The sequence below is a fragment of the Chiroxiphia lanceolata genome, chromosome 4 (genome assembly GCF_009829145.1).
Source record: "Chiroxiphia lanceolata isolate bChiLan1 chromosome 4, bChiLan1.pri, whole genome shotgun sequence".
NCBI lineage: Eukaryota > Metazoa > Chordata > Aves > Passeriformes > Pipridae > Chiroxiphia > Chiroxiphia lanceolata.
In genome coordinates, this window is record NC_045640.1 from 51,538,821 (window position 1) to 51,559,915 (window position 21,095).

General features: G+C 43.0%; 1 protein-coding gene and 1 long non-coding RNA gene across 6 annotated transcripts in view; both read left to right on the forward strand.

Moving 5' to 3' along the window:
- Positions 1 to 1,554: 1,554 nt before the first annotated feature.
- On the forward strand, positions 1,555 to 7,009 carry LOC116786354. 3 transcript variants are annotated; one of them, XR_004356890.1, is made up of 5 exons: positions 1,555 to 1,863; positions 2,345 to 2,376; positions 3,312 to 3,371; positions 6,382 to 6,468; positions 6,541 to 7,009. It is a non-coding gene; the product is annotated as an uncharacterized LOC116786354 (long non-coding RNA). The 3 variants fall into 3 exon arrangements; XR_004356889.1 differs by lacking the exon at positions 2,345 to 2,376; XR_004356891.1 differs by lacking the exons at positions 1,555 to 1,863; positions 2,345 to 2,376 and adding an exon at positions 2,651 to 2,670.
- A 2,275-nt stretch (positions 7,010 to 9,284) lies between these two features.
- Positions 9,285 to 21,095, forward strand: part of PPP3CA (protein phosphatase 3 catalytic subunit alpha) — a 189,807-nt gene continuing 177,996 nt past the window's right edge. For all 3 annotated transcript variants that reach the window (XM_032685817.1, XM_032685818.1, XM_032685819.1), the window contains exon 1: positions 9,285 to 9,901. In XM_032685817.1, coding sequence (XP_032541708.1) covers positions 9,844 to 9,901 — 58 coding nt within the window. In that variant the 5' untranslated portion in view covers positions 9,285 to 9,843. The remainder of the gene's footprint in view (positions 9,902 to 21,095) is intronic.

The following is a 21,095-nucleotide window of genomic DNA, read 5'->3' on the forward strand; positions in this document are numbered from 1 at the left end:
CTGCAAACAGACTTGAGGGGGCACTCGATCCCCCTGTTCAGATAATTGATAAAGGTATTAAACAAGACTGGCCCCAATATGGAGACCTGGGGAACACCACTTGTGACTGGCTGCCAACTGGATTTAATTCCATTCACCACCATTCTCTGGGCCCAGCCATCCAGCCAATCTTCTACCCAGTACAGAGTGCACCTGTCCAAGCCATGGGCTGCCAGATTCTCCGGGAGAATGCAGTGGGAGATAGTCAAAGGCTTTGCTAAAGTCTGGGCAGACAACATCCACAGCCTTTCTCTCATTCACTAAATGGGTCACCTTGTCATAGAAGGAGATCAGGTTGCTCAAGCAGGACCAACTTTTCACGAACCCCTGTTGACTGAGCCTGATCTTCTGGTTGTCCCCTAGTTGTGCTGTATATGCTGTGTGATGGCACTCAGGACAATCTGCTTCATGACCTTCCCCAGCACTGAAGTCAGGCTGACAGACCTGTAGTTCCCTGTATCCTCCTTCTGACCCTTCTTGTAGATGGGCATTACATAAGATAACTTAAAGTCAGCTAGGACCTCCCCAGTTAACCAGGACAGCTGGTAAATGATTGGAAATGGCTCCACGAGCTCTTCCCCCAGCTTCCTGAGTACTCTTGGGTAGATTCCATCTGGCCCCACAGACTTGTTCATGTCTAAGTGGTGTAGCTGGTCACTGACCATTTCCCATTGGATTATTAGGCCTTTATTCTGCTCCCTTTTCCTATCTTCCAGCTCAGGGCTGGGTACCCACAGAACAACTGGTCTTACTATTTAAGACTGTGGCAGAGAAGGCATTAAGTACCTCATGACTACCTCTCAAGGGTCAGACAGGATCCTAAACAGGCCAAAGTCTGCCCTGGGAAGTTCAAGGAAGCAGTTCTACTGACTCCCCTCTTTACTTCTCTGAGAATCAAAATCTCAATCATTTCATGATAGCTCTGCCCAAGGTGGCCTCCAACCATCACATCACCCATCAGTCCTTCTCTATTCAAAACCAGCAGGTCCAGTGGGACACCTTCCCTAGTGTGTTCCCTCACCAGGGGGAACAATTGTGCTCACTGTGTCAGGAAGTTGCTCTCCATACGCTCCAGAAGCCTCTTAGACTGATTTCCCTCTGCAGTGTTGTATTTCCAGCAGACATCTGGTAAACTGAAGTCCCCTATGAGAACAAGGGCTAGTGATTAGCAGACTTCACCCAGCTGCTTATAGAATATTTCATCTGCCTCTTCATCCTGGTTGGGTGGTCTATAACAGACTCACACCATGATACCTGCCTCGTTGGCTTTCCCCTGATACTTGCCCATAAACACTCAACCCTAACGTCACTATCATTAAGCCCTAGACAATCAAACCACTCCCTAACATACAGGGCTACCCCACCACCTCTCCTTCTTGCCTATCCCTTCTGAAGAGTTTACAGGCATCCATTGCAACACTCCAGTGGTGCGAATCATCCCACCCTGTTGTCATGATGGCAACTATGTCATAGATTCACCACAGCTTCTACCTCCTCCTGTTAGTTGCCTGTGTCATGTGCATTGCTGTAGATGCACTTCAGATGGGCTATTGATCCCACCACCTTTTTGAGGGGTGATACCTTAATTCCTACATGACCGTTCTCAGGTACTCCCACCATTTCTAACTCACCCATAACCCTTGCGTCTTTGCTGCTAAGGATCCTTTAAAAGGAAAATTTATTATCCGAGTGTTTTTTAACTGTGTTCTCCAGTCCCGTGCACTTGATTGTCATAATCTAGAGCCATAACAGTCTCTGGGTAGCAGTTTTTTAGCAATTCAGAAGATTTATGTGTCTGTTGCTGTGCTGAATGCCATTCTTTGAGTCAGCACTGAAACTTTCTTTTGAGAAGTGAGGGAGGAGGAGGAAAGATTAAAGTAGATCATGTGCTTCTTACATAAAATTTGAGGAGCTGATGAAAAGCAATTTGATTAAAATATGATTGAAAGGATGTTATGTGGCATGCCTGAGACTGATGTTTTTGCATGACAGAGGTGCATGGGGGAGGAGAGGAAAGTTTGGTTGTTGATATTTCTGTTGGTTTTTTAAGGATATTAATACCTAATCTTGCAAGCTGCCCTGCAGGCAAGCCTTGTGAGACTGACTAGTAGGGTACTGCTACAGTGACAGAGTCCCTTTGCAGCAGTTGGTTAAGATGGCACTGAATTTGCATCCTTGGCTGAGAATGCTTGTAGTCAATTAGAAACCTGGTTCTCCCTTACATTAGGGCTGCTCTACATCACCCTGGGAATATAAAATGTATTTTAAGTGAATATAAGTGTAACTTATAACCCTTATAAAGCAGCTTTGCATCTTACAGCAGTTTAAAGCTCTGGGGTAAGTGAGAATCTGGATTTCCAATGTATAAGTTATGGTCAGTCTGACTGAAAATTAATCGAAGATTTTTATATTTCGTAATGTTACCACTAAGCTAACTTGAATAAGTTATTTACATCTAATTCAATATTACAATTGTATTCATTAGAGCTCCTTAAACTGTATGTTAATATCCAGGTTTCAGTGTTTTGCTTTGTAAATATTTGGGATTTTTGCAAACATACATTCAGAGATCGTGTTGTTCTGTCCTTTTTTTCCATTCCAAAGTTCCTAGGAAAAGACATAGCACAGGAGGTCAGTATGGAAAACACTTTCTTTCCATTGTTTCTTTTCATATTCACTATGCTTCTTTAAATAATACATCACAAGACACTTTATATTTTGAGTGGTTTTGGCAACTAAATTAAAGTTTTCAGTGTTTGTTCCTTGAATATCAACTTATTGTGATTAATTATCTCACTCTTAGCACCAGTTATGGTCTGTTACCACTGAGCCCTCAGCTGGCATTGATGGCACTTGAATAAATCATTTACTCCAGGATGTGTTCCATGCATGTTACTTTTAAAGTGGCAGAGATTTAATCTATACTGTTTTCTGACCATAAAGGCAGCAAAAAAAAATAATAAATCATGGTATCTTTATGAAAACAAATAAGACTTACTCTTGCAAAAGCAATTACAGACATTCCTCTTTGTTCCTGTGTCTCTGTCAACAGCATTGCTCCCGAAAAAGGAGGCAGAAAAGCATCCTGGGTATTAAACATACTGAGTATCATGTCTTCAGGATCTCTTCAGCTGCTTTTACCACTAGTAGTTTTTCATAACACACCAGAGTTAAATTAGCCTTATATTAGATACTTATAATACAAAATGAACATGTATCTTGTTATTTTGCTGTTCCCATTTCTTTCAGATATTGTTCCTTTCTCTCAACAGGCATTCGTCTGTCATGATTGATCTTTGTCATGATGTACTGCACAAACATCTTTAAAAACAGTGAGCTTTCTTTCTATTCCTTTCTTAATTTATATTTTCTAGAAGATTTTAATATTCACTGGGATAACGTCTTAAAGCCCTTTGCAAAATCTGTATTCTGTAGTCTCCCACTAAAAGCTATGTCTAATTAACAACCAAAGTCTGCAGAATGAACTCTCTGGGAGCAAATGACTAATTCTTGATAGGAGGACTGTGGTTTTATGTTGTTGCCAGCATCTTGAGAACAGTTCTATGCTGGAAGCTGCTCCCAAGGGTCCTGTGCAGGGCTAAGGATTGGACTCGACGATCCTTGTGGGTCCCTTCCAACACAGCATATTCTGTGATTCTTTCAGTTTCACGAAATACTGGCATAGGCAGAGCAGAGGAGGTAGCTGCTCCTCGTCGCTCCGCAGAGGCGAGGGGACGTGCACACCAGTAGGGGGAGATGAGGGGATGTCTTTCCACTTCTGGGAATCTTGGCACTGTTGCCTGCCTTCAGATACATCTATTTCTTCTATAGTAAGGCATTTTCACTGCACAAACTTGCAGTGCTTAATTAAAGCTATAATTTTAAACACACTTAGGCAGATCAGTGCAGTGTTCTACTGGATACTTAAGTTGAGTTAAACTTGTTGCTTGCACCAGAAAATTTTATAGAGACAAGCTATTCCTGCAGATCGAGTTTTAAGTCGATGCACATTTAACCACACTGTTGGGCTCTGCCTGGGCTACCGGCCCTGCAGCTGGATGCAATAGGGCAACTGAGACTGTGGCCCAGCTGTGCAGGAGCTAAAGCTTGGCCAATTTCCTCTAATAGCAGATGTGTCAGGCAACTCCACCAGTTGCTCTTGGCAGTCTGCAGTGCCATTTGGCTGTAGTTTTGCTTCTGACTCTCTTGCCTTTCATTCTTGTTTGCTTAGTCTTGATTCCTGGTTCCTGCTCCCTTTGTGTTATGCTCCAAACCTCACCTTGTCCCAGCCCTGACTTGACTTATAACAAGGACTCTTTGGTTTTCAAACTTATGGCTCTATGACTTTCTGACTATCCTTTTCAGTTTGGGATGACTCCTTTCATCTCTGGTGTCTTGATTTATTCTTATGCTGGCTTCACTCTCTTTGTATCCAAACTTAATTCTAACCTGGTCTTCACCTTTAGACTCACTGGAGTAGTCTGATGAAAGTATGTGCCTCTTAAGAAATCTGAAACTGCAGTGGAAGAAACTTGATTAGCTTGCTTCTCAGCAGTATTGAAATGGGGACAGATGTGGAAGTCCCTTGCAAGATTCCTCTTGAATCTGCATGTTGTCAGGGATTACAAGAATGACTTGTGGATCACTTTTGCACCAGAGGCTTAATCTGAATGCAAATATTCATTTGCAACCTTAGATGACCACAGTTATGCTTCTTTGGTATTGAAACCTGTTGTAAGCAGGCCAGTTTTGGCAGGGGGTATAACCATTTCCAGGGCTCAAGGTTATTTTCTCTCACTTGTGTTCTTTTCTTCTACTATTTGTTGACTTTTCAAATATCAGTCAAGCTCTGTATAACTGTTCATGGCACCAGTTGTTACTGTTTTCCATGTTGATTCAGTACCTCAGAATTTTAGCTAACCTGCTTTCCATCTCCTGTATTCCAGATGCCATTGCTTGCATTTATTGCAACACAATTCATTTTGGTATCACCACTTCCATGACTCTCTGTAGAATTATCTATTTTGCTTTGCTTTCTAAACAAGGCACAGTATCATTAACAGTGTGTATAAATTCTGCTGAAAGCTTCAGAACCAAATCCAGAACCTGTATAATTAGCCAAACCAAAAGCCCAACAGATGTATGCTGGTGGAAAACATGCGAAGCTCCAGAAAGGCTGATGATGCAACAGGTTAAGTGCCCGCAGTGGACACATGAAGACCACATGTGAGGAGAGGATGGATTATATGTCTGTGTTTTGCCATCTGAACTTTATGTCTCTTTGCAAACACAGCCAGAAAACACGTGGATAATACAAAGAATCGTTACTTGCTCCAGGCCCTTTATCTATCTCCCTCTTGTGTACTGAGGCAGCATAAGAGTGAGAAACCATTTGTCAAAAAAATCCTCAGTCAGAGCCCATTGATAGTGATCTAAATTGCTATATGGTCCTTTCTATAGGCTCTCTACAATGGGGTGAATTTCCTCTCTTGGATAAGATGGAACCAAATGACATGTGGAGTACTGATAAACTATACTGGCTTTCCAAGGCTAGTATACAGTTCTTGGTATCAAATTTATTTTAGTCAAATGTAGACGAGTCTAGTTCTTTTGAAAGTTTTAGGTGCTTGTAGTCTGTGTTCTGACTGTGAGTTGTAACAGGACATTGATTCCACTCTGGAGCATCTCCCAAAAACACACTGTCAACATAGACTAGTACGTAGTGGTTTTAATCTTGTAGACAACTATGTTATAGAGAATATGGCCTAGGCAATAGACCCAGATACACGGATGTCGAGAATCCCCAGTAATTTTTGCATTGAGGGGAAGTACAAAGCTCTCTTAAAAGAAAAATCAGGAAAATCATCTGTTAAGGCAGCAGCATTATCCAGACTAACCTCACTGCACATATTTTCCATCCAGCCATCATAGTATTCAAGAGCCCTCCCTAATTCCCCCTTACTTCCAAGATACTGTCAAACTTACATTTATTACATGTGAAGCCAGAACTTCCAGAGGCTAAAACTAATGCATGAAGAACAGATCCCTGTAGCTAGAACAGTTTTTCTCTAATAATAATGATTAAAATTTTAAACACTATCTCTTACAATCAATACTTTAAAACACTACTTAATCGGTTGAGTCAGTGTGTAAAAGCATGGTTACATTTCTAGAAAATAATCTTCACCTTGCTGCTGAAATAGAGTCAAGACAACTTGATTGCTAATTTTTCATGGGACTTATGGCAGTTTGGAATCCATTAGTCTGTATGTCTTTATGAAAGTTTGGCTTAAAATTACTGCCTTCTCATTGTATGGGCATTTATTCCTTCTTCCACTTCAGCTGGATGCTGCTACTTTCCAGAGCTGCTTAAAAGAATTGTCATGTCTCAGCTAAAATGGAAAAGAATTGCTCATCTGAGACAAAGAGGTGGGTACTGACTTATTCCAGACTTGAAAAAAATTCTTTCTCCCAGCTCTCCAGCTCTCACAAGCTCTCCAGCTCTCACAGAGCTTGTCTTCAAAATTGGTAATCAGAAGTGACTGCTCTTCAGGAGATCAGAGCTTCCAATGTATCATGCTGGGCTTCTATTCTACCAGAGGATGAAATGACTAACGATGCTACTAGGAATTAGTGATGCAAGAGGTCGAGTGTTAGAATTTTTGCAGAATCCACTGACTGTGTTCTTTTCATTCAAAGATATGATCTCCATGGTCTCCTCCCACTATTAAATGAGAAAAAGGAATCCAATAGGACTCAGATCCCATGAAAAAGAAATCCCTCTATGATACAGGAGTGTGAGAAAAGATGAAGGACCACTTGTGTAGTTAGATTTAAAGGACAGATTTAAGTCATAAGGAATGGTTATACTACTGTTACTACCAACAGACTTCTGAAACACAGAATATTTCTAGTGTGTTACCATTAACAGAGAACAAAGACAGTCTTTGGTGATTTCTTCCTCTCTTCCTTTCCCTTCTTCATAACAAGGATAAGGATTTTGTTCCTGAAACAAGTTATGGGGTAAAGACTGCACCACACCATGACAGAGTAGTCATGGGGTCTTATAACTGTGATCTGAATGTTGGCTGTGTCATACCTTGAAGAAGTGGCATGATACAAGGTATTTAGCAGTGGTACTGACCTTTGTCTTATGAAAGCTTATCTGAAAACTCCTAAAGAAGAAATTACCTGAATCGGGGGTTCTACCTTGGAAAGGAAGACTAAATGCATTCGATGAATGAATAATCAAAACACTCCACAAGATAAAGTGAAAGAACTTTACCTGGCCTAGATGGCATATTATAATTGAAAACTAGAAGCAAGGGAAAACTGTTAAAAAAAAAGTCCTATATAGCCTTCAGAATTAATACAGACATGCTGGAGTTATGACACCGTGTGTCCTTATATAAGAAGCAACAATGATGACACTTTCTTGTTAAAAAATCAAAGCTGAAGTCTTGTTCTCTGACTAATGGGGGAGCAAGTGTAAGCTGGAGAGACCCAGTTTCTCTTACTGCAGCCTATCAAGACGAATCCAGATGACTCACGCAAACAGCCTGCAGTCACAGAAGAACGGATCCAAACTGGTTGTCCATATCTCATGAAGCTGTGGCCCACAAGGTGTAGGCAATACTGGACATACTGCATTCCTAACATTGCTTCTCCTTCTGTGTCCAAGCATTGAGTGCCGCTAAGCAGCGCTTCCCAGCAGTGGGGATGAAGATGGAGGTTTTTCTTCTCTCCGCATTCTTCTGTGCACTTGGTGCTTCATGAAGTATGCCTAACATATGGGGAGGTTTCTGCATACTTGTCATGGGCTTCAGGGTTTTTCTGGACATACATAAAATACCCTTGCTTGAGCACTAGCTCTGTTTCATATTCTTGTGTTACCACTGAGATAGGAATCTCAGATGGCAACTTTATTACCCAGCTAGTTTGTGCTCCTGGGATGATAAGAGGATGGTCACAGCACACAGAGCTCACCATGGTGGTTGGAACACACTGAGAACTCATGCTGTTGTACTGAGTATCAGTCACACACAATGTCTTCCCATGTTCAGTGAAAATACCACAGACAGCCAACAAAATGTCCCCTAAAAATGTCAGGCAAATCAAAGCAGAGAATATGTGTCATAACTGCCATCTTATTTTCTTTGTGGCTTTCTAAAGCAATAGTATCTGCAAAGCAAGCAACTTGTACATCAGCCTGGAGGGAAGTGGGAAGCCGGTTTAGGTGTCTGTTGATTCTTGGCTCACGTACACAGAAGTTATTCAACAACAATTCTGTAAACATCCCTCTTCAAGAATAGGTGTGCCCTATTTTCGTCTTTAATTAAAACTCACAGTGTTATACTAAACCGGAACAGCTTAGCCTTATTCTGGAAATTAGTCATGAAATTAGTCAGGAATAGCTCCTCCTGAACAACTACATGTATAAACAAGCCCTAAACAATATTTATGTTGTCTGGAACCATGGGGGACACTGTCACAGATGCAAATTACTTTCCAATCCTATAAGAAGAAAGACGAAGAGTTGTTCTCTTCCAACCGGGGGCGGCGAACATTTCGCACCCATGTTTGACCATTGTGTTTGCCCCTGCAGGACAATTTAAGGAGGCGGTGGTGCCGGACGGGCCCCAGCAGCAAGGCCGAGCTCTGCCCCGTTCGCCGAGCTGGCCTGCGCCAGGTGCGCCGGGCGAGATACCGAGCTGGGGGAGATGGGTGCGCTTTTCCTCCATCCGAGCCTCTTCCTCGGGGGATACATCAGCAACCCGTCGGCTGAAGGATGTTATCTAAGAAAGATTCCTTTCCGTCGCAGGCCAGCCCTGGCTGCGCGCGTGCCTGTACCTGCGTGACAGCGCTCCGGTGACGCCCCATCCCGGGGCGGGCACCCTCTGGGGGCAGGTGGGACCCGCGCGGGGCGGGGGGGCCGTGCCCGCAGGCGCGGCCCCGGGCGCGGTTCCCCGGGGAGCGGCCGCCGCCGCCGCGGGCGACAAGAGGCGCCCCCACCTCCCCCCCCCCCCGCGGGCACGCGCGTGCGGCCCCGCTCCGCGCGGGATGCGCGGCCCCGCCGCTGGGTGCGCGCGGCGCGGGCGGGCGCGGGCGCACCTGGGCGGCGCGGCGCGCGCGGGGCGGGGCCGGCTGACAGTGAGTGGCAGCGCCGCGGCGGCCAATGGGGGCGCGCGGGAGCGGGAGCCTGGCGGGCGGGGCCGGGCGGCGCGCGGGGGCTGCGCGGCGGAGCGTTGGCAGCGGCGCGGGGCCGCGGCCGGTGTCGGAGCGAGCCGGGGGACAGACCCTGCGGGGGGCGCCGGGCAAGACACGGATCCGCATCCCGGTCCGGTGCGGCGGCGGCGGTGGTGGCGGCGGGAGGAGCCGGAGCGGCGCGCCGCGGAGGAAGGAAGCGCAGGGCTGGCCGCTGCGTGTGCAACCTGGCTGTTCCTGCTGCCCGCGTCCACTCGCGGCTTTTCCTACCGGCGCTGCCTGACAGCCGCCCCGCCGCGGGTGTTGTCGCCGGGGTCTTTGGCGGGGGGGGAAGAGCGAGCCGTCCAACACAGCCCGGAGGCGTGATTGAAAGCGAGCAATAATTAACTGGAGGAGGAAGAGGAGGACGGGGGTGGAGGAAGACGAAGGAGGAAGGCACCGCGCGGCAGAGCCCAGCCGAGCCAGCGAGCGGCGGCGGGACGCGGCAACTTCGGCCGCAGCGGAGGAGCCGGAGCCGTGACCGCAGCGGCGGCCGCCGCCTCAGCCCGCGCCTGCCCTGCCCGAGGGGGGAGAGCCTCGCCGCCTCCCCGGCCGCCGGACATGTCGGAGCATAAGGCCGTTGATCCCAAGTTATCGACGACGGACAGGGTGGTGAAAGGTGGGTGCTGCGCCCCGGCCGCCCTTTCGGCCGGGTCGTCCCGCTGGGGTCGCGTCCGTGCTCGCCGTCCCCGCCCCGGGCAGGTACCGCGGGGCTGCCGCCGGCGCGGCCGCTTCGAGTGGTGGGCTCGGCCCGGGGGCTTGCGCCGGGCCCCAGTGGAGGGTTTGCGGCTTCCCTCGCCTGCCCGCCCGGCGCTACATTGCAGCATTTCCCCCCCTTCCTCCCCCCGCCGCCTCCCCCTCTCCGCCTTGAAGGCGCTGCACAGGGCTGGCGAGAGAGAGAGAGGGAGCCCCAGCTTCCTCCCCCGCCCCGGTGCCTGGGGGAGAGGGGGGCAGGGTTCGGCTCCCTCCCCCAGCCCGCCGGCTCCTCCGGGCATCCCCCCTTCCTCCACCTCCTCTTTCTTCGGGCTGCGCTCCGCGGAGCCCCCCCGCAGGCTGCGCCGCCGCTTGTCACTGCCGTGCTGCTCCCCGCATGCAGCGAGGATGCCTGGAAACCTCCCCGCGCCAGCAGCCGGGGCTCCGCTCCCGCACCGAGCACCGCTGCGGGGGGACCGGCCGCGCCGCCCGGCTGCCCCGTCCCCCCGCTCCCCGCAGGGCCGCCCCCGCGGCACCCGCGGCGGGGATGCCGGGCGGGAGGGGCGGGCCGCGGGCGCTGTGGGAGGCGGCGAAGGCTGCTTCCTCCTCCTCCTCCTCCTCCATCGCCGTCTTCTGCTGACGGCCCGGCCTGCGTGGATGTGAAGTTATCCCGCGGGCGTAGCGTGGCCGTGCTCCCGCGTGTGCCTGCAGATGTGCATGGGGGTGCTCGGCACAAACGCGCATCGGCTCCATGATTTTTACTCTGTTCCGAAGATGTGCGTGTGCTGCCAGCCTCGGCCGTATAAACAAATTAGAGTTTGGGTTAACAACACACTGTGCCCTGCAGTACAGACCAAGGTCTATCTTCCTGGAGTAGTGCTTCATTTAAATTGCACTTGTGCCTTTCTTAGTATGTATGAAGTGCGTGTGTATTTAGTGGTCTGGGGTTTTTTGTGTGTTTGTGGATTGAGTTCTTTTTGTTTGGTTGGTTTTTTCCTCCTTTCTACACTGGTCACATAGCTGGATGCACTTGGCTATAGTATATTTCATCCTGTTAGGTTATAATCCGTATACCAGTACCGAGTGTTATGGTGCACAGCACAAGTCCTAGGTGCAGTATGCATCTGTAAACATCCCGGGAGGCAAGAAATGGAAATGGCCTTGAAATATATACACTTCTGTATTTACGTGAGTGTATACCAAAATCAAGCACTCAATGTAAATATTATTTGGAAAGATGTGTTGTTTATGTTTATTTTTACCTTCTTAAGCCTTTTGTCCTTTTACTTCATTTTATTCTCCTCCAAAGGAAATTGTAGATCTTCAGAGGGTGTAAGAAACATAAGTACAAGAATTTTTTTAGAATTACTTGGAAATTCACCTTTTCCTTTTAATATCTGGAATATTTACTGTTTAAGTAGTTAGTTTTATATCGCTCCAAGAGTAGGCTTTAGAAGCCTGGAACTGCTATTTTTAGCTGATTCTTCTATAGAAACAACAAATGACCATCCTGTTGGGAGGACTTCTTCATGATTATGGGATGGCTAATTTATTTTTTTTTAATTTCCTTAGTCTGCTGTGGTCCTAATACATGACCAAATGGCCTGATCTTTGCTATGGCAGAACTTCCTTTGGCTTATGTTGGTGTTCGTTCTGAGTAGGAATTATCTCAATATTTTTAAAACCCTCAGTGGTTTCAGCACATCTTAATGTATTTTGCCAACAGTTGCTCTTTGCATTTTTCACACATGTAAACATCTCAAACATCTAAAAAGAGTATTTCTAAGAAAACTTAGCAGAATATATAGTTAGATATTTTCATAATGTAACTAAAACAGAAGCTGATTTTGTTAAATTGAGTTAAAGTCTTGAACAGAAAGAACAGAACATACGTGCTGCTTGACTGTCTATCTCCCCTGGTAACTGTTCTTTCATAATGTGAGTGTTTCAGTGGAGAAGTGAAGATTTGTTTAACTGGTTCAGCCCTCTATTAAATAGTGAAATCCTTTTAAGGTCTTAAAATAGCATCTGAAGACACTAGTACACAGTAAACTGATTCTTAATAGGATTATTCTTTGCTGCCTCATAGGCACTTCACACTGCCTTCATATAGACAGTAAAGAAATCTGCTGAGAAAATTGGTGGTAACAGAGCTAGGAAAAGATCACTTTGCTGCATCTATCCTATAGGACAGTACCTTCTTAAGACGAACAACTGAAATAGGCTTGCCAAGTTAAAGGAATCAAGTATAATTAAAAAAAGGCACCTTGTAAACACCTGTGGAAGTAGTTGGAGAGTCTTGTTTTTATAATGTCAGATATTCTGACATTGCTAAGATATAACCTGATAAAACAACTTTTCTTTTATGTTAGACTATCACATAAAACCTTGCTTGAAAAGGAAGTGCTTTTAATGTATACTCTAGATTAAATTTTTTCTTCTGTTTGCATGTGTGTGGTTTTTTTTGCTTGTTTTTATTATGTCGATATTTTTAAAAAATGGTTTCTAATGTTCGTGCATGGCAGGAGATGTCTCCTTCTAAGAGTAATTCTGGGCTGGCTGGTGAAAATCCTGGCTTGGCACTGTTACGTAACAGTGGGACGGGCTTGGGGGCGGTTTACAGTTGCAGCAGCTTTGTACAGATTGCTCGTGGCTGAGAGCTGCTTCTTTGAGGGGTTACTGTGGATTTTTGGTTGGTTTTGTTTTGTTTTGTTTTCTCATGCTTGAAATGCTCAAATGTACTGAAAAGTGGGGAATTTCCATAGGCGAGGACTTCATCTCATACCTGTTTTGCTTTGCTTATTGAATTGTCTGAACTGTGCTTAAACTGATTTGACTCAAAAATAAAACATGCTTTGGGAGGAGGGGAAAAAGGCTTAGGAGCCCCTCGTGTTTGCAACGTCCTGGTTTCCTCCCAACCTCTGTTAAGCAGACGTGACACTGTTGTGTAATGAGCAGTGTCAAGAAGAAATTCAAGTTTGTGTATATTGTTAAGTTTTCAGAAGTGAATTAACTGTTGTTAAAATTGACAAAATCATCTATGCTGTTGAACTAATCCAGAATTGAGTGAATCCAGAGGATGCACTTTTGGTTATGGCTTGAGAGGTGCTTTTTTGATTTACCCTTGTGCTCTCCTTAAAGTGGTATGTATGTTGTGATGCAAATTAGACAATTCACCTTTACTCTCGGACTTTTGTGATTCTGTAGAGGAGCAACCCTTTGGTCTGTTGACTGCAAATACGATAACTTGTATGTTCATGTATTTTCAGAAGTTTGTTGGATCAAGGCTCAGGACAACATACTGTTGCAGGATATGCTGACTCGATGTACTTAGGAAGTTCCTTGCCTTTTTTGTTAGAGGTGTGATGCAGCTTTCACCTCAACAGAGCTGTCTTTAGTTCTTGTTCTTCGGGACTGAGCTACTCCTTATCCATGCTGCTTCTGACTCCTGAGGCTTGCCAGTCAGAGTGTGGGCTTAGTTGTTCTTGTGAAGGTAGGAATACCTGTCCAGGAAAAACTAGACTGAGGATACTAGCTCATTCCTCGTGGGTCACATAACAGCTGCCTGATGTCAACAGCTTTTGGTCACTACTGACATTGGCAAGATTTGAGCCCCACCAACATGGAAGAAAAAGCCATGTATCGTGTTACTGGATGTCCTCACAGTAGTTAGTGTTGCGTTACTGCCTCCTGGAAATACTACTCTAAAGCAGAGAATCCTATGTAAAAAACTTAGAAAGTCAACTGGAGTAGTCATACAAAGAAGTGAAGTCAGTATTTCTTGGAAATCTTGCTGTTAGCAAGGACAATGATTGTTTTTTCTTTTTTGGGGCAGGTCAGCTGGTTCTGTTTTTTTTCTGGGTTGGTTTGTTTGTTTGTTTGTTTTGTTGTGTGTTTTTTTTTTCTTAGAAGGAAAGTGGAGTTTTAATGAAATCATTCCATCTGAGCTGTTTAGATGGGCTGCAGCCAGGGCTTGTGGACCTTGGTATTAGCAGTGTCCTTTCCTCTTGTTCTTTGCATCCCAAGGTGTACACAGTTATACCCACAATTGATAGCATAGAATAAAACTAGACAGCAGTCTCTGCTGTCTCTGAATTTCAAACTGTCATTGTTAATGCTCTTCTAATGTGCAGGCTGACAGTTGTTTGTAATATTGATCGTGAGCTGGCATTCATATTATGTGTTTGCCATCAGTGTTAATATCAAATTTGTGAAAGGTAAAATTGCTGTCAGTAATGGAAACTCTACACTTCATTGCTAATTCCCATTAGTCCAGGGAGACTTGTGTGTAGTCGCCAAAGGTTTGTCCTCCAGGCTGGAATCCAGCATTGGTGAATTGCAGAAGTCTGCAATTGCAGAGAATTGCAGAGACACAGACTCTGTGAATCAAGTTCAGTTTTTCTAGCATAGATGTGTCCTGCAAGTGCTGGGCTGCTCTTTACTGGGTTTTGAGTAATTGTGTGATGACTTGAAGTTGGTAGTGCTGGTGAATTTGGTATATATTTTGGTGTAAATTTGAGTAAATGGTGATGTGCCTGTCTCTTGAGGATGCTGAAGATACAGTATCTGCCTGGTCCTCATGAAGGAAAAGGGAGTTGCTTTGTAGCTGTAACTACTGGCATAGGAAACTGACTTCATTTTTGTTTTAATTAATTTATCCTTTTAGTACTTAGGAATGTACTTGCTTGCTCTGAAAAAGCCTGCATCTGGTTTTAAGGAGTGTTATTAACTGGAGAATCCACCTTCAGCTACACCAGAAAGGTGACACTGGTACAGTTGGGGATTATCTGCTCTCCTCCATCCACTTCTGCCTTCATTTGAAGGAATGGGTGTACATCCACCTTAGCATTGGTAACTCTGTAGTTGCAGATTCCCTGGTACCTTCATGAAGCAAGCTGTGTGAGAGCAGCAAACAACTGAATATACTTGCATAGACTTTATGGTTATTTAGGAAATAAAACAAGGTTGGTGTGTTACTTGATATTTTTTCCTGTATGTAACTGCCTTGTTCTTATCTTGTGGTCAAAACTTCAGTTAATATTTGAAAGACTAGTGGATTCTGTCAACTGGATGCATCTTGGATATTGCGGTGTTGGTAGTTTTACACTGTGTAAACCTGTATGTGTGTGTGACAGGTGTATAACACTTGTGAAGGATTGTGGTGCTGAGAAACTGAAACAGAGCCAAAGTGCTTGACAACTCTGTGTAATAAAGCTGGTGATTTATTTTGATTTATGAACTCAACCGGGCCTCTTAGTCATCAAGATCGTTTTGTAAATAAGCCCTTTAGTGAAACAAGTCTTCTGCTATATAAGTATAGGAGGAAAATGTGCTCACACTCAAGGGTGCCTTTCTTATGTAGCTATTGCTGCACTGCATAGTTGGTAGGCTTTTCTCATCCTCTGTCTGCTGCTGAATGTGCTGAGTCTCAGAACTGATATGAGATGAGGAACAAAATTGCCTTGTTTATGTGTTAAAAACCTTTTGTATACTTCTGAATTCCACTTTGGCTAAAGCTGTCTTCTGTTGCCTGCTCTTTTTGACTGAGCCTAGCAAGGGAGCTGATACTTTTGATACCACTAGTGGTGATGAGAATCTTGAAAGAGGAGTACATACTGGATAATATCAGCATTTAACTTCATTGGAAAATATAAACCAGTTGAGATAATTTTCCATAGGAGAGATGTTGTATAGAACAGTTGTTTTCTCTCTGCTATCCATTCCCAAATTGAATGGTATTTACTTCCACTACATTTATCCCTTTTAGAGAGGATAGTTGCATGGTTATGCTTGTGTTTCTCTGCAGGTTGTGGCAGGAAGATCAAGTGCAAAATATATTTACTGTTGATTATGTAACTTGATATTTTAAATTATCTTTTTGTAGTTCCATGAGTTCTAGAACTCAGCACATTCTTTCCATCTGGTATTTCTAAAGGGATTTTCTATCAAAAGTAATTTTGGGTAATGTCAATGAATAAGTAAGTACCTGTAGCTTGGATCTTCTTTCCTTTTTTTTTTTTTTCCTCTGATTTTTCTGTTTTGCTCAGTGGCTTGTACTTAAATGTATAAAATCAGGACTGTAATTTAAATTTGGTGCTCCTTTTAAATATGAATATTAATTTGTCTGAGGCTTCTCAGTGATATTGAAGCAGCATGTAGTGGGGGATAGTTTGTTCTTAATAGCTTCAAGGAATGTGGAAAAAATACTTCCTTAAGAGTATTTTAAGATAGAGAGATACCGCTTAACGCTTACTGTAAGTATGCCATAAAAGAAGCCACAAGTTTCTGAAGTAAAAGCCACTTCAAATCATCTTCATAAAAAGGTGTCTTCTTGTATGTGGTTTCATGAGTCAAATGCAAGCTATGATTTCACAATGGTTCTTCAGCTGAATACTAAAATAATTTCCTGTTCTGATAATCAGTCATATACCTTGACTTTCCCCCATAAAAGATCATTTTATGGATACTTTCCACAACCACTGAGTATCGTCCCAGTTTTGAAAAACATTGTAGTGTATGTGCAGCCTAGTTCACATAAGTTGAGTGGTCTGCCACTCAGGTTGTAGATTCAGATGTATAACTGCTGGAGGTAGTATTCCAGGTACATACTTGTTCTTTTCCTATAATTACTGAATGAAGGAAGAGACAGGAGATCATATGTGGAGAAACAGGGAGACGATAAATGCTGTGATGGTAAATTTTCCTTTTAAAGGTAAAAGTCTGAACCAGTTATTCTTACCCTACTTACTCCTCCCCCAGAGAGCTGCCACTGTTGAAATAACACCTCCAGAGTAGTACCTCCTTGACACTCATCTTTGTGCATTTTAAACTGACTGATATCTTTATAAGAGAGATTAGGCACAGTAACACTGATATAGCAACACTGTTGTATGAGGAGAAGATGACTGTCTTAGATGATGCCAGCATCATCTCCAACTAATTTCCAGCTAATACTGTTTATGTTTGGAGCTGGAGAGGAGGAAGAGCAAAGTGGAAAGGCACTAGATAACAAAAGTGGTGGCTTTAGTTGCAAGTTAGTTCCTGTGTGTCTGGGGATTGCATGTGCTTAAGTTGTAGATGGCATCCTTTCCTTTTAGGGTGTACTTAATGAGTTTTTGAAAAGATTTAGTTTGAGAATTGTGTACAACTGAAACTTCTTTCTACTTTGTGCTGTACTGAACTTCTTTTACAGCTTTTCTTTTCAGGGAGTTGTTTTTTTTAATGCTTTCTCTCTCTCTTGTTTCAATACACCCTTTCTTTTCCTGTCTATTCTTGTCCTGTATTTCCGCAAACTCTTGTCTCCTTATTGCTCTCATGCTTTTTACTAGATGTGTCAAGCTGTTTAAGTGCTTCCTGCTAGATTTGGGTAATGTGGATGTGTGTACCTAATGCAAGAGGTTCACTGAACACCGTACCTTTCCTTTAGTGCATCTGTAGGTGCCTGGGGAAGCCCATGAGAATAGAGGAAGTATATTCTGCCTTTTCTCAGACTTCTATTGTAACTCTGCAGCCAGCTGCTGACTCTGTAGTTTTCAGTGAATAGCTCCACTGTCAGTGTGCTGCTCAAGCTCTACCCAGCTTGTAACAGAAGGATGTCTCTATTTTGCAGTTCAGCTGCTGCCTGTAGGTTTCTTAGTGGTAGTGTTGAAAACTTATAGTGTGACCGTTAGTTTTAGCTCACATAGTTTGCAAAAAGCTCTTAGAGCTAGCATAGACAGCCGTGGTCTTTGGTTAACGTGGAAGGGAGGTGGTATAAGCACTTATGCTTTGATGTCTTTGTAATCAGACACAGAATTTAGTTAGCAATGAAAGGTAAGATTTGGTCAAGTTGATAATACTTAAAAAATACTTAAAAAACCCCCTGAAGTTCACCACAGATGAGTGAATTTTAAACCCCCCACCATAAACTTTAAGCATAAAAGGTGCAGAACCTGGTCTGCATGGAGACAGTATGAAATCTTTGTGGCAAACAGAAGAAAAAAAATGCTAAAAAATGGTTGTATTAAATCTTCCAATAGTAATAACTATTTTTTCATCTTTTAGATAGGCATATATATGGTGACTTAATAAAATTAAGCTTTCAAAATTAAAAACTGCTGTAATGGGATTAAACATGTACCGATGGAGACAAGTATTGATACAACTATGCCAGTATTCTACACCTTATTTTTCTCCATCCCATCTTTTAGGGGCATTGAGAATTTTTTTGCATCAGATTCATCTTGGCCAAAATACTTGTTTTGAGTTCTCTTGACTGTTGCACATTGTAGAACTGATGGAGTGAAGCAAAAAAATATAGCTAACTTGCTGTGGAGCAAATTCTGCTATAATGTTGGCTCTAATACTGGCTAATTGTACAAAAGTATCAAGCCTGCACAATGTTGCCACAAGAAAGGAAGTGCACTTTGAACTTCTGATTGGAATGGTGAAAATAACATGCGTTAATAATGGGTTGTGCAGATGTGATGCTGCAGACAGTCATTTAACACTCACTCTGGGCATTGTTTGATAGGCTTAATTAATAGAATCCAAGCTACAGGTTTTTGGCCTAATTTAGTGTGTGATTAGATTTTTATTTTTAATTTAGACTTTTGTGAGTGTCTTTGAAGGTAGGTTGTATGACTTTACAGGTTTGTTTTTTTTATTTGCTGATAGTGACAAATCAGAAACTGTATGGCTGCATAAAGCAAAGTTTCAGAGTTGTTCATGTTTTGCAGTAACCATCATTTGGAAGGAAATCCTTTGCAGTCTAGTTACATGGTCCTAAGTGAGGGAAAGAGGGTTAGCTTCTAACATGTTATCCATTGCTACGTTTGGTTATAACCACACATTTAACAATTATTTCTGTCTTTCTTTGAATAAGGAAGCTTCATTTCTATTGTTCTTTTGTTGTGGCTGTGTTTGTTTCTTGTTATGGAGCCCCAGGTTGGTGCCTGTGGTAATGGATGTATGCGGTGTATTATTAGGTGGTAGTCTTTCTGAAGTATTTGGAATTCCTCTGGAAGTGCTTTTGTGTCCTAAAGTGGAGAAACTGATAAACTGAATGATAGGTTTTTTTCATGAATCAGCGATTCTTGGCAACTAGGGGGAAAAAAATAAGGCAGTTCTGGAGCTTGTGATTTCTTTCTGGTCTATAGCCCTCTATGGTGATTTTGGAAGGGAAGACACATGGCTAGAGAGGAACCTATACTCTTCCATTTTCTTGAGAAATGACATGAAATTACTTGAAATAGTATCTTTCAGGTTCTGCGGAGATTTTATGTGGGAATACGTGCTTTCCTCTAGCTTTTTCTCCATCTGTCAAGGAGTAATGCTCCAGTAGAGAGAGTTGTATCTGAAAATTCTTTCTGCATCTCTGTATATGGGGATTTCTGTTTTAACCTTTTCTTTGCATTTGAGTCTTCATGAAAAATCTGATTTGGTTCATATATAATACAGTTAACAAAACAATTAAAAGCTTCTAGATGGGGAAGCCAAACCCTGTTATTGGCTCCAGAGAAGGGATGTTTCATCATCCTCTTTGAACTTGAGATACTTTTAGTCAGTAGACCTCTTTTCAACAAAAAAATTAGGATTTATTGGCTGAATTCTGTTTTTGTTACTGAAAAAGACAATTTTGAGAATTTAATACCTTTTATTTGCCATGATTTTTTAAGCAGTTGAACATAATTGACAATTTGAATACAGAACCATTAATAAAAAATCCTTCCCTGTCCCCTCAAAACACACAAAACCAGGAACAGAAATTTAAAAAAAAAAAATCAAACAGAATTTAAATAGTTTTTTAGTCTGTTTTCCATGATGCTTGCCAAGTTTCGGTTTGATATAGGTTACAATGGTCATACTGTGTTACAATCTTTGAAAAAGTGCAACTGGTCATTAGCTGCAATGACATGAACAGCTGTAGTATTTTATGACAACAGCTGGGAACAATCTAGTTCTCTTCAATAACTTTCTTTTGTTGTTCCTTTCATGCCATTTTTCAAATGAGAAGGCAAGATTATTGTATTTGTTCTCTATTTTACACCAGGGATTTCTTCAGAGGCAGTGGTGGCAATTAGGTATCAAAATATGGCATTGCTGTTTGTGACTTGGAACATTTCCCTCTGCAGGACCTGTTTCATAACTCGCTGAAATCTGCAGGAGTTGGAGTCTTTTCATTAACTTGAGTAAACTGTGAATCAAGTTGTCATCCTAGGATTTCTTATTTTGGCCTTCCTTTTCAATGCTTGATTTCTCTTTGGTTTAAACTGCTTTGTTATGTCTGATCTTATGCAGCTTAGGACAGTACAGCATTAGCTCTTATTGTAAGACTGAGCTAAGTGCCTTTCTACTTTGTGATGCTCTCATGTACTAAGTGAGAAGGGGCTTGTCTGCTTGTGAGTGGCTGGTTTGCTAAGAAATAGTTTGCCATTCTGTTGCTGTGTGGTCTAAAATGTTTTCTGTGTATGTGTGTGTGGTTGTTTTTTATCATTGGAAAAACGAGTAGAAGGCTTTATTACGTGTACATTTTCCCTGTGTCCCTTTACAAAGGAGTTTTATTCAGTAATGAACACATTTGGGTCACCTTAAATAAAACCTATTTCCATAAGTTTTAGATGTATAAATTTATATGTTTTAACTTATTTTTCTGGTATGATAGAGTAAGTCTTAATATTAAAATGACACTGGTAGTACTAAAGATGTACATACCAGATCTGTGTGGGAACATTATTTTCTTGCTTGAGAAACCTTCTATTCCATGTCACAGAAGTGGTGGCGTCTGTGACTACTAGAGGGGAGCCTAATGGCATAATGAGGTATATTAGGCCTACAGATGGGGAGTTTGGGAAGAAGAAATGAAGAGCACAGTAGGCAAGGGCATGTGTTTTCAGTGCAGTGAAGTGTTACGTAGGGAATCCTGTCTAGTTTAGAAATCCAAAACAAAGAGCTGCTTTGGGAGTACTTTGCCTAATGAGTTCTCTTGGGTCAGGTGAGTATCTTGGAGGTGTCTGTGCAGCAGGGCGGGAAGCTGTGCAGTAGCTACTAGAGAGCTTGACTCTTAACAAGCATAGAACTGGCAAAGACAGGTGGTGAAATTTTTAGTTACTCGTGTACTCTGTGTATATAACCCTAAGTTA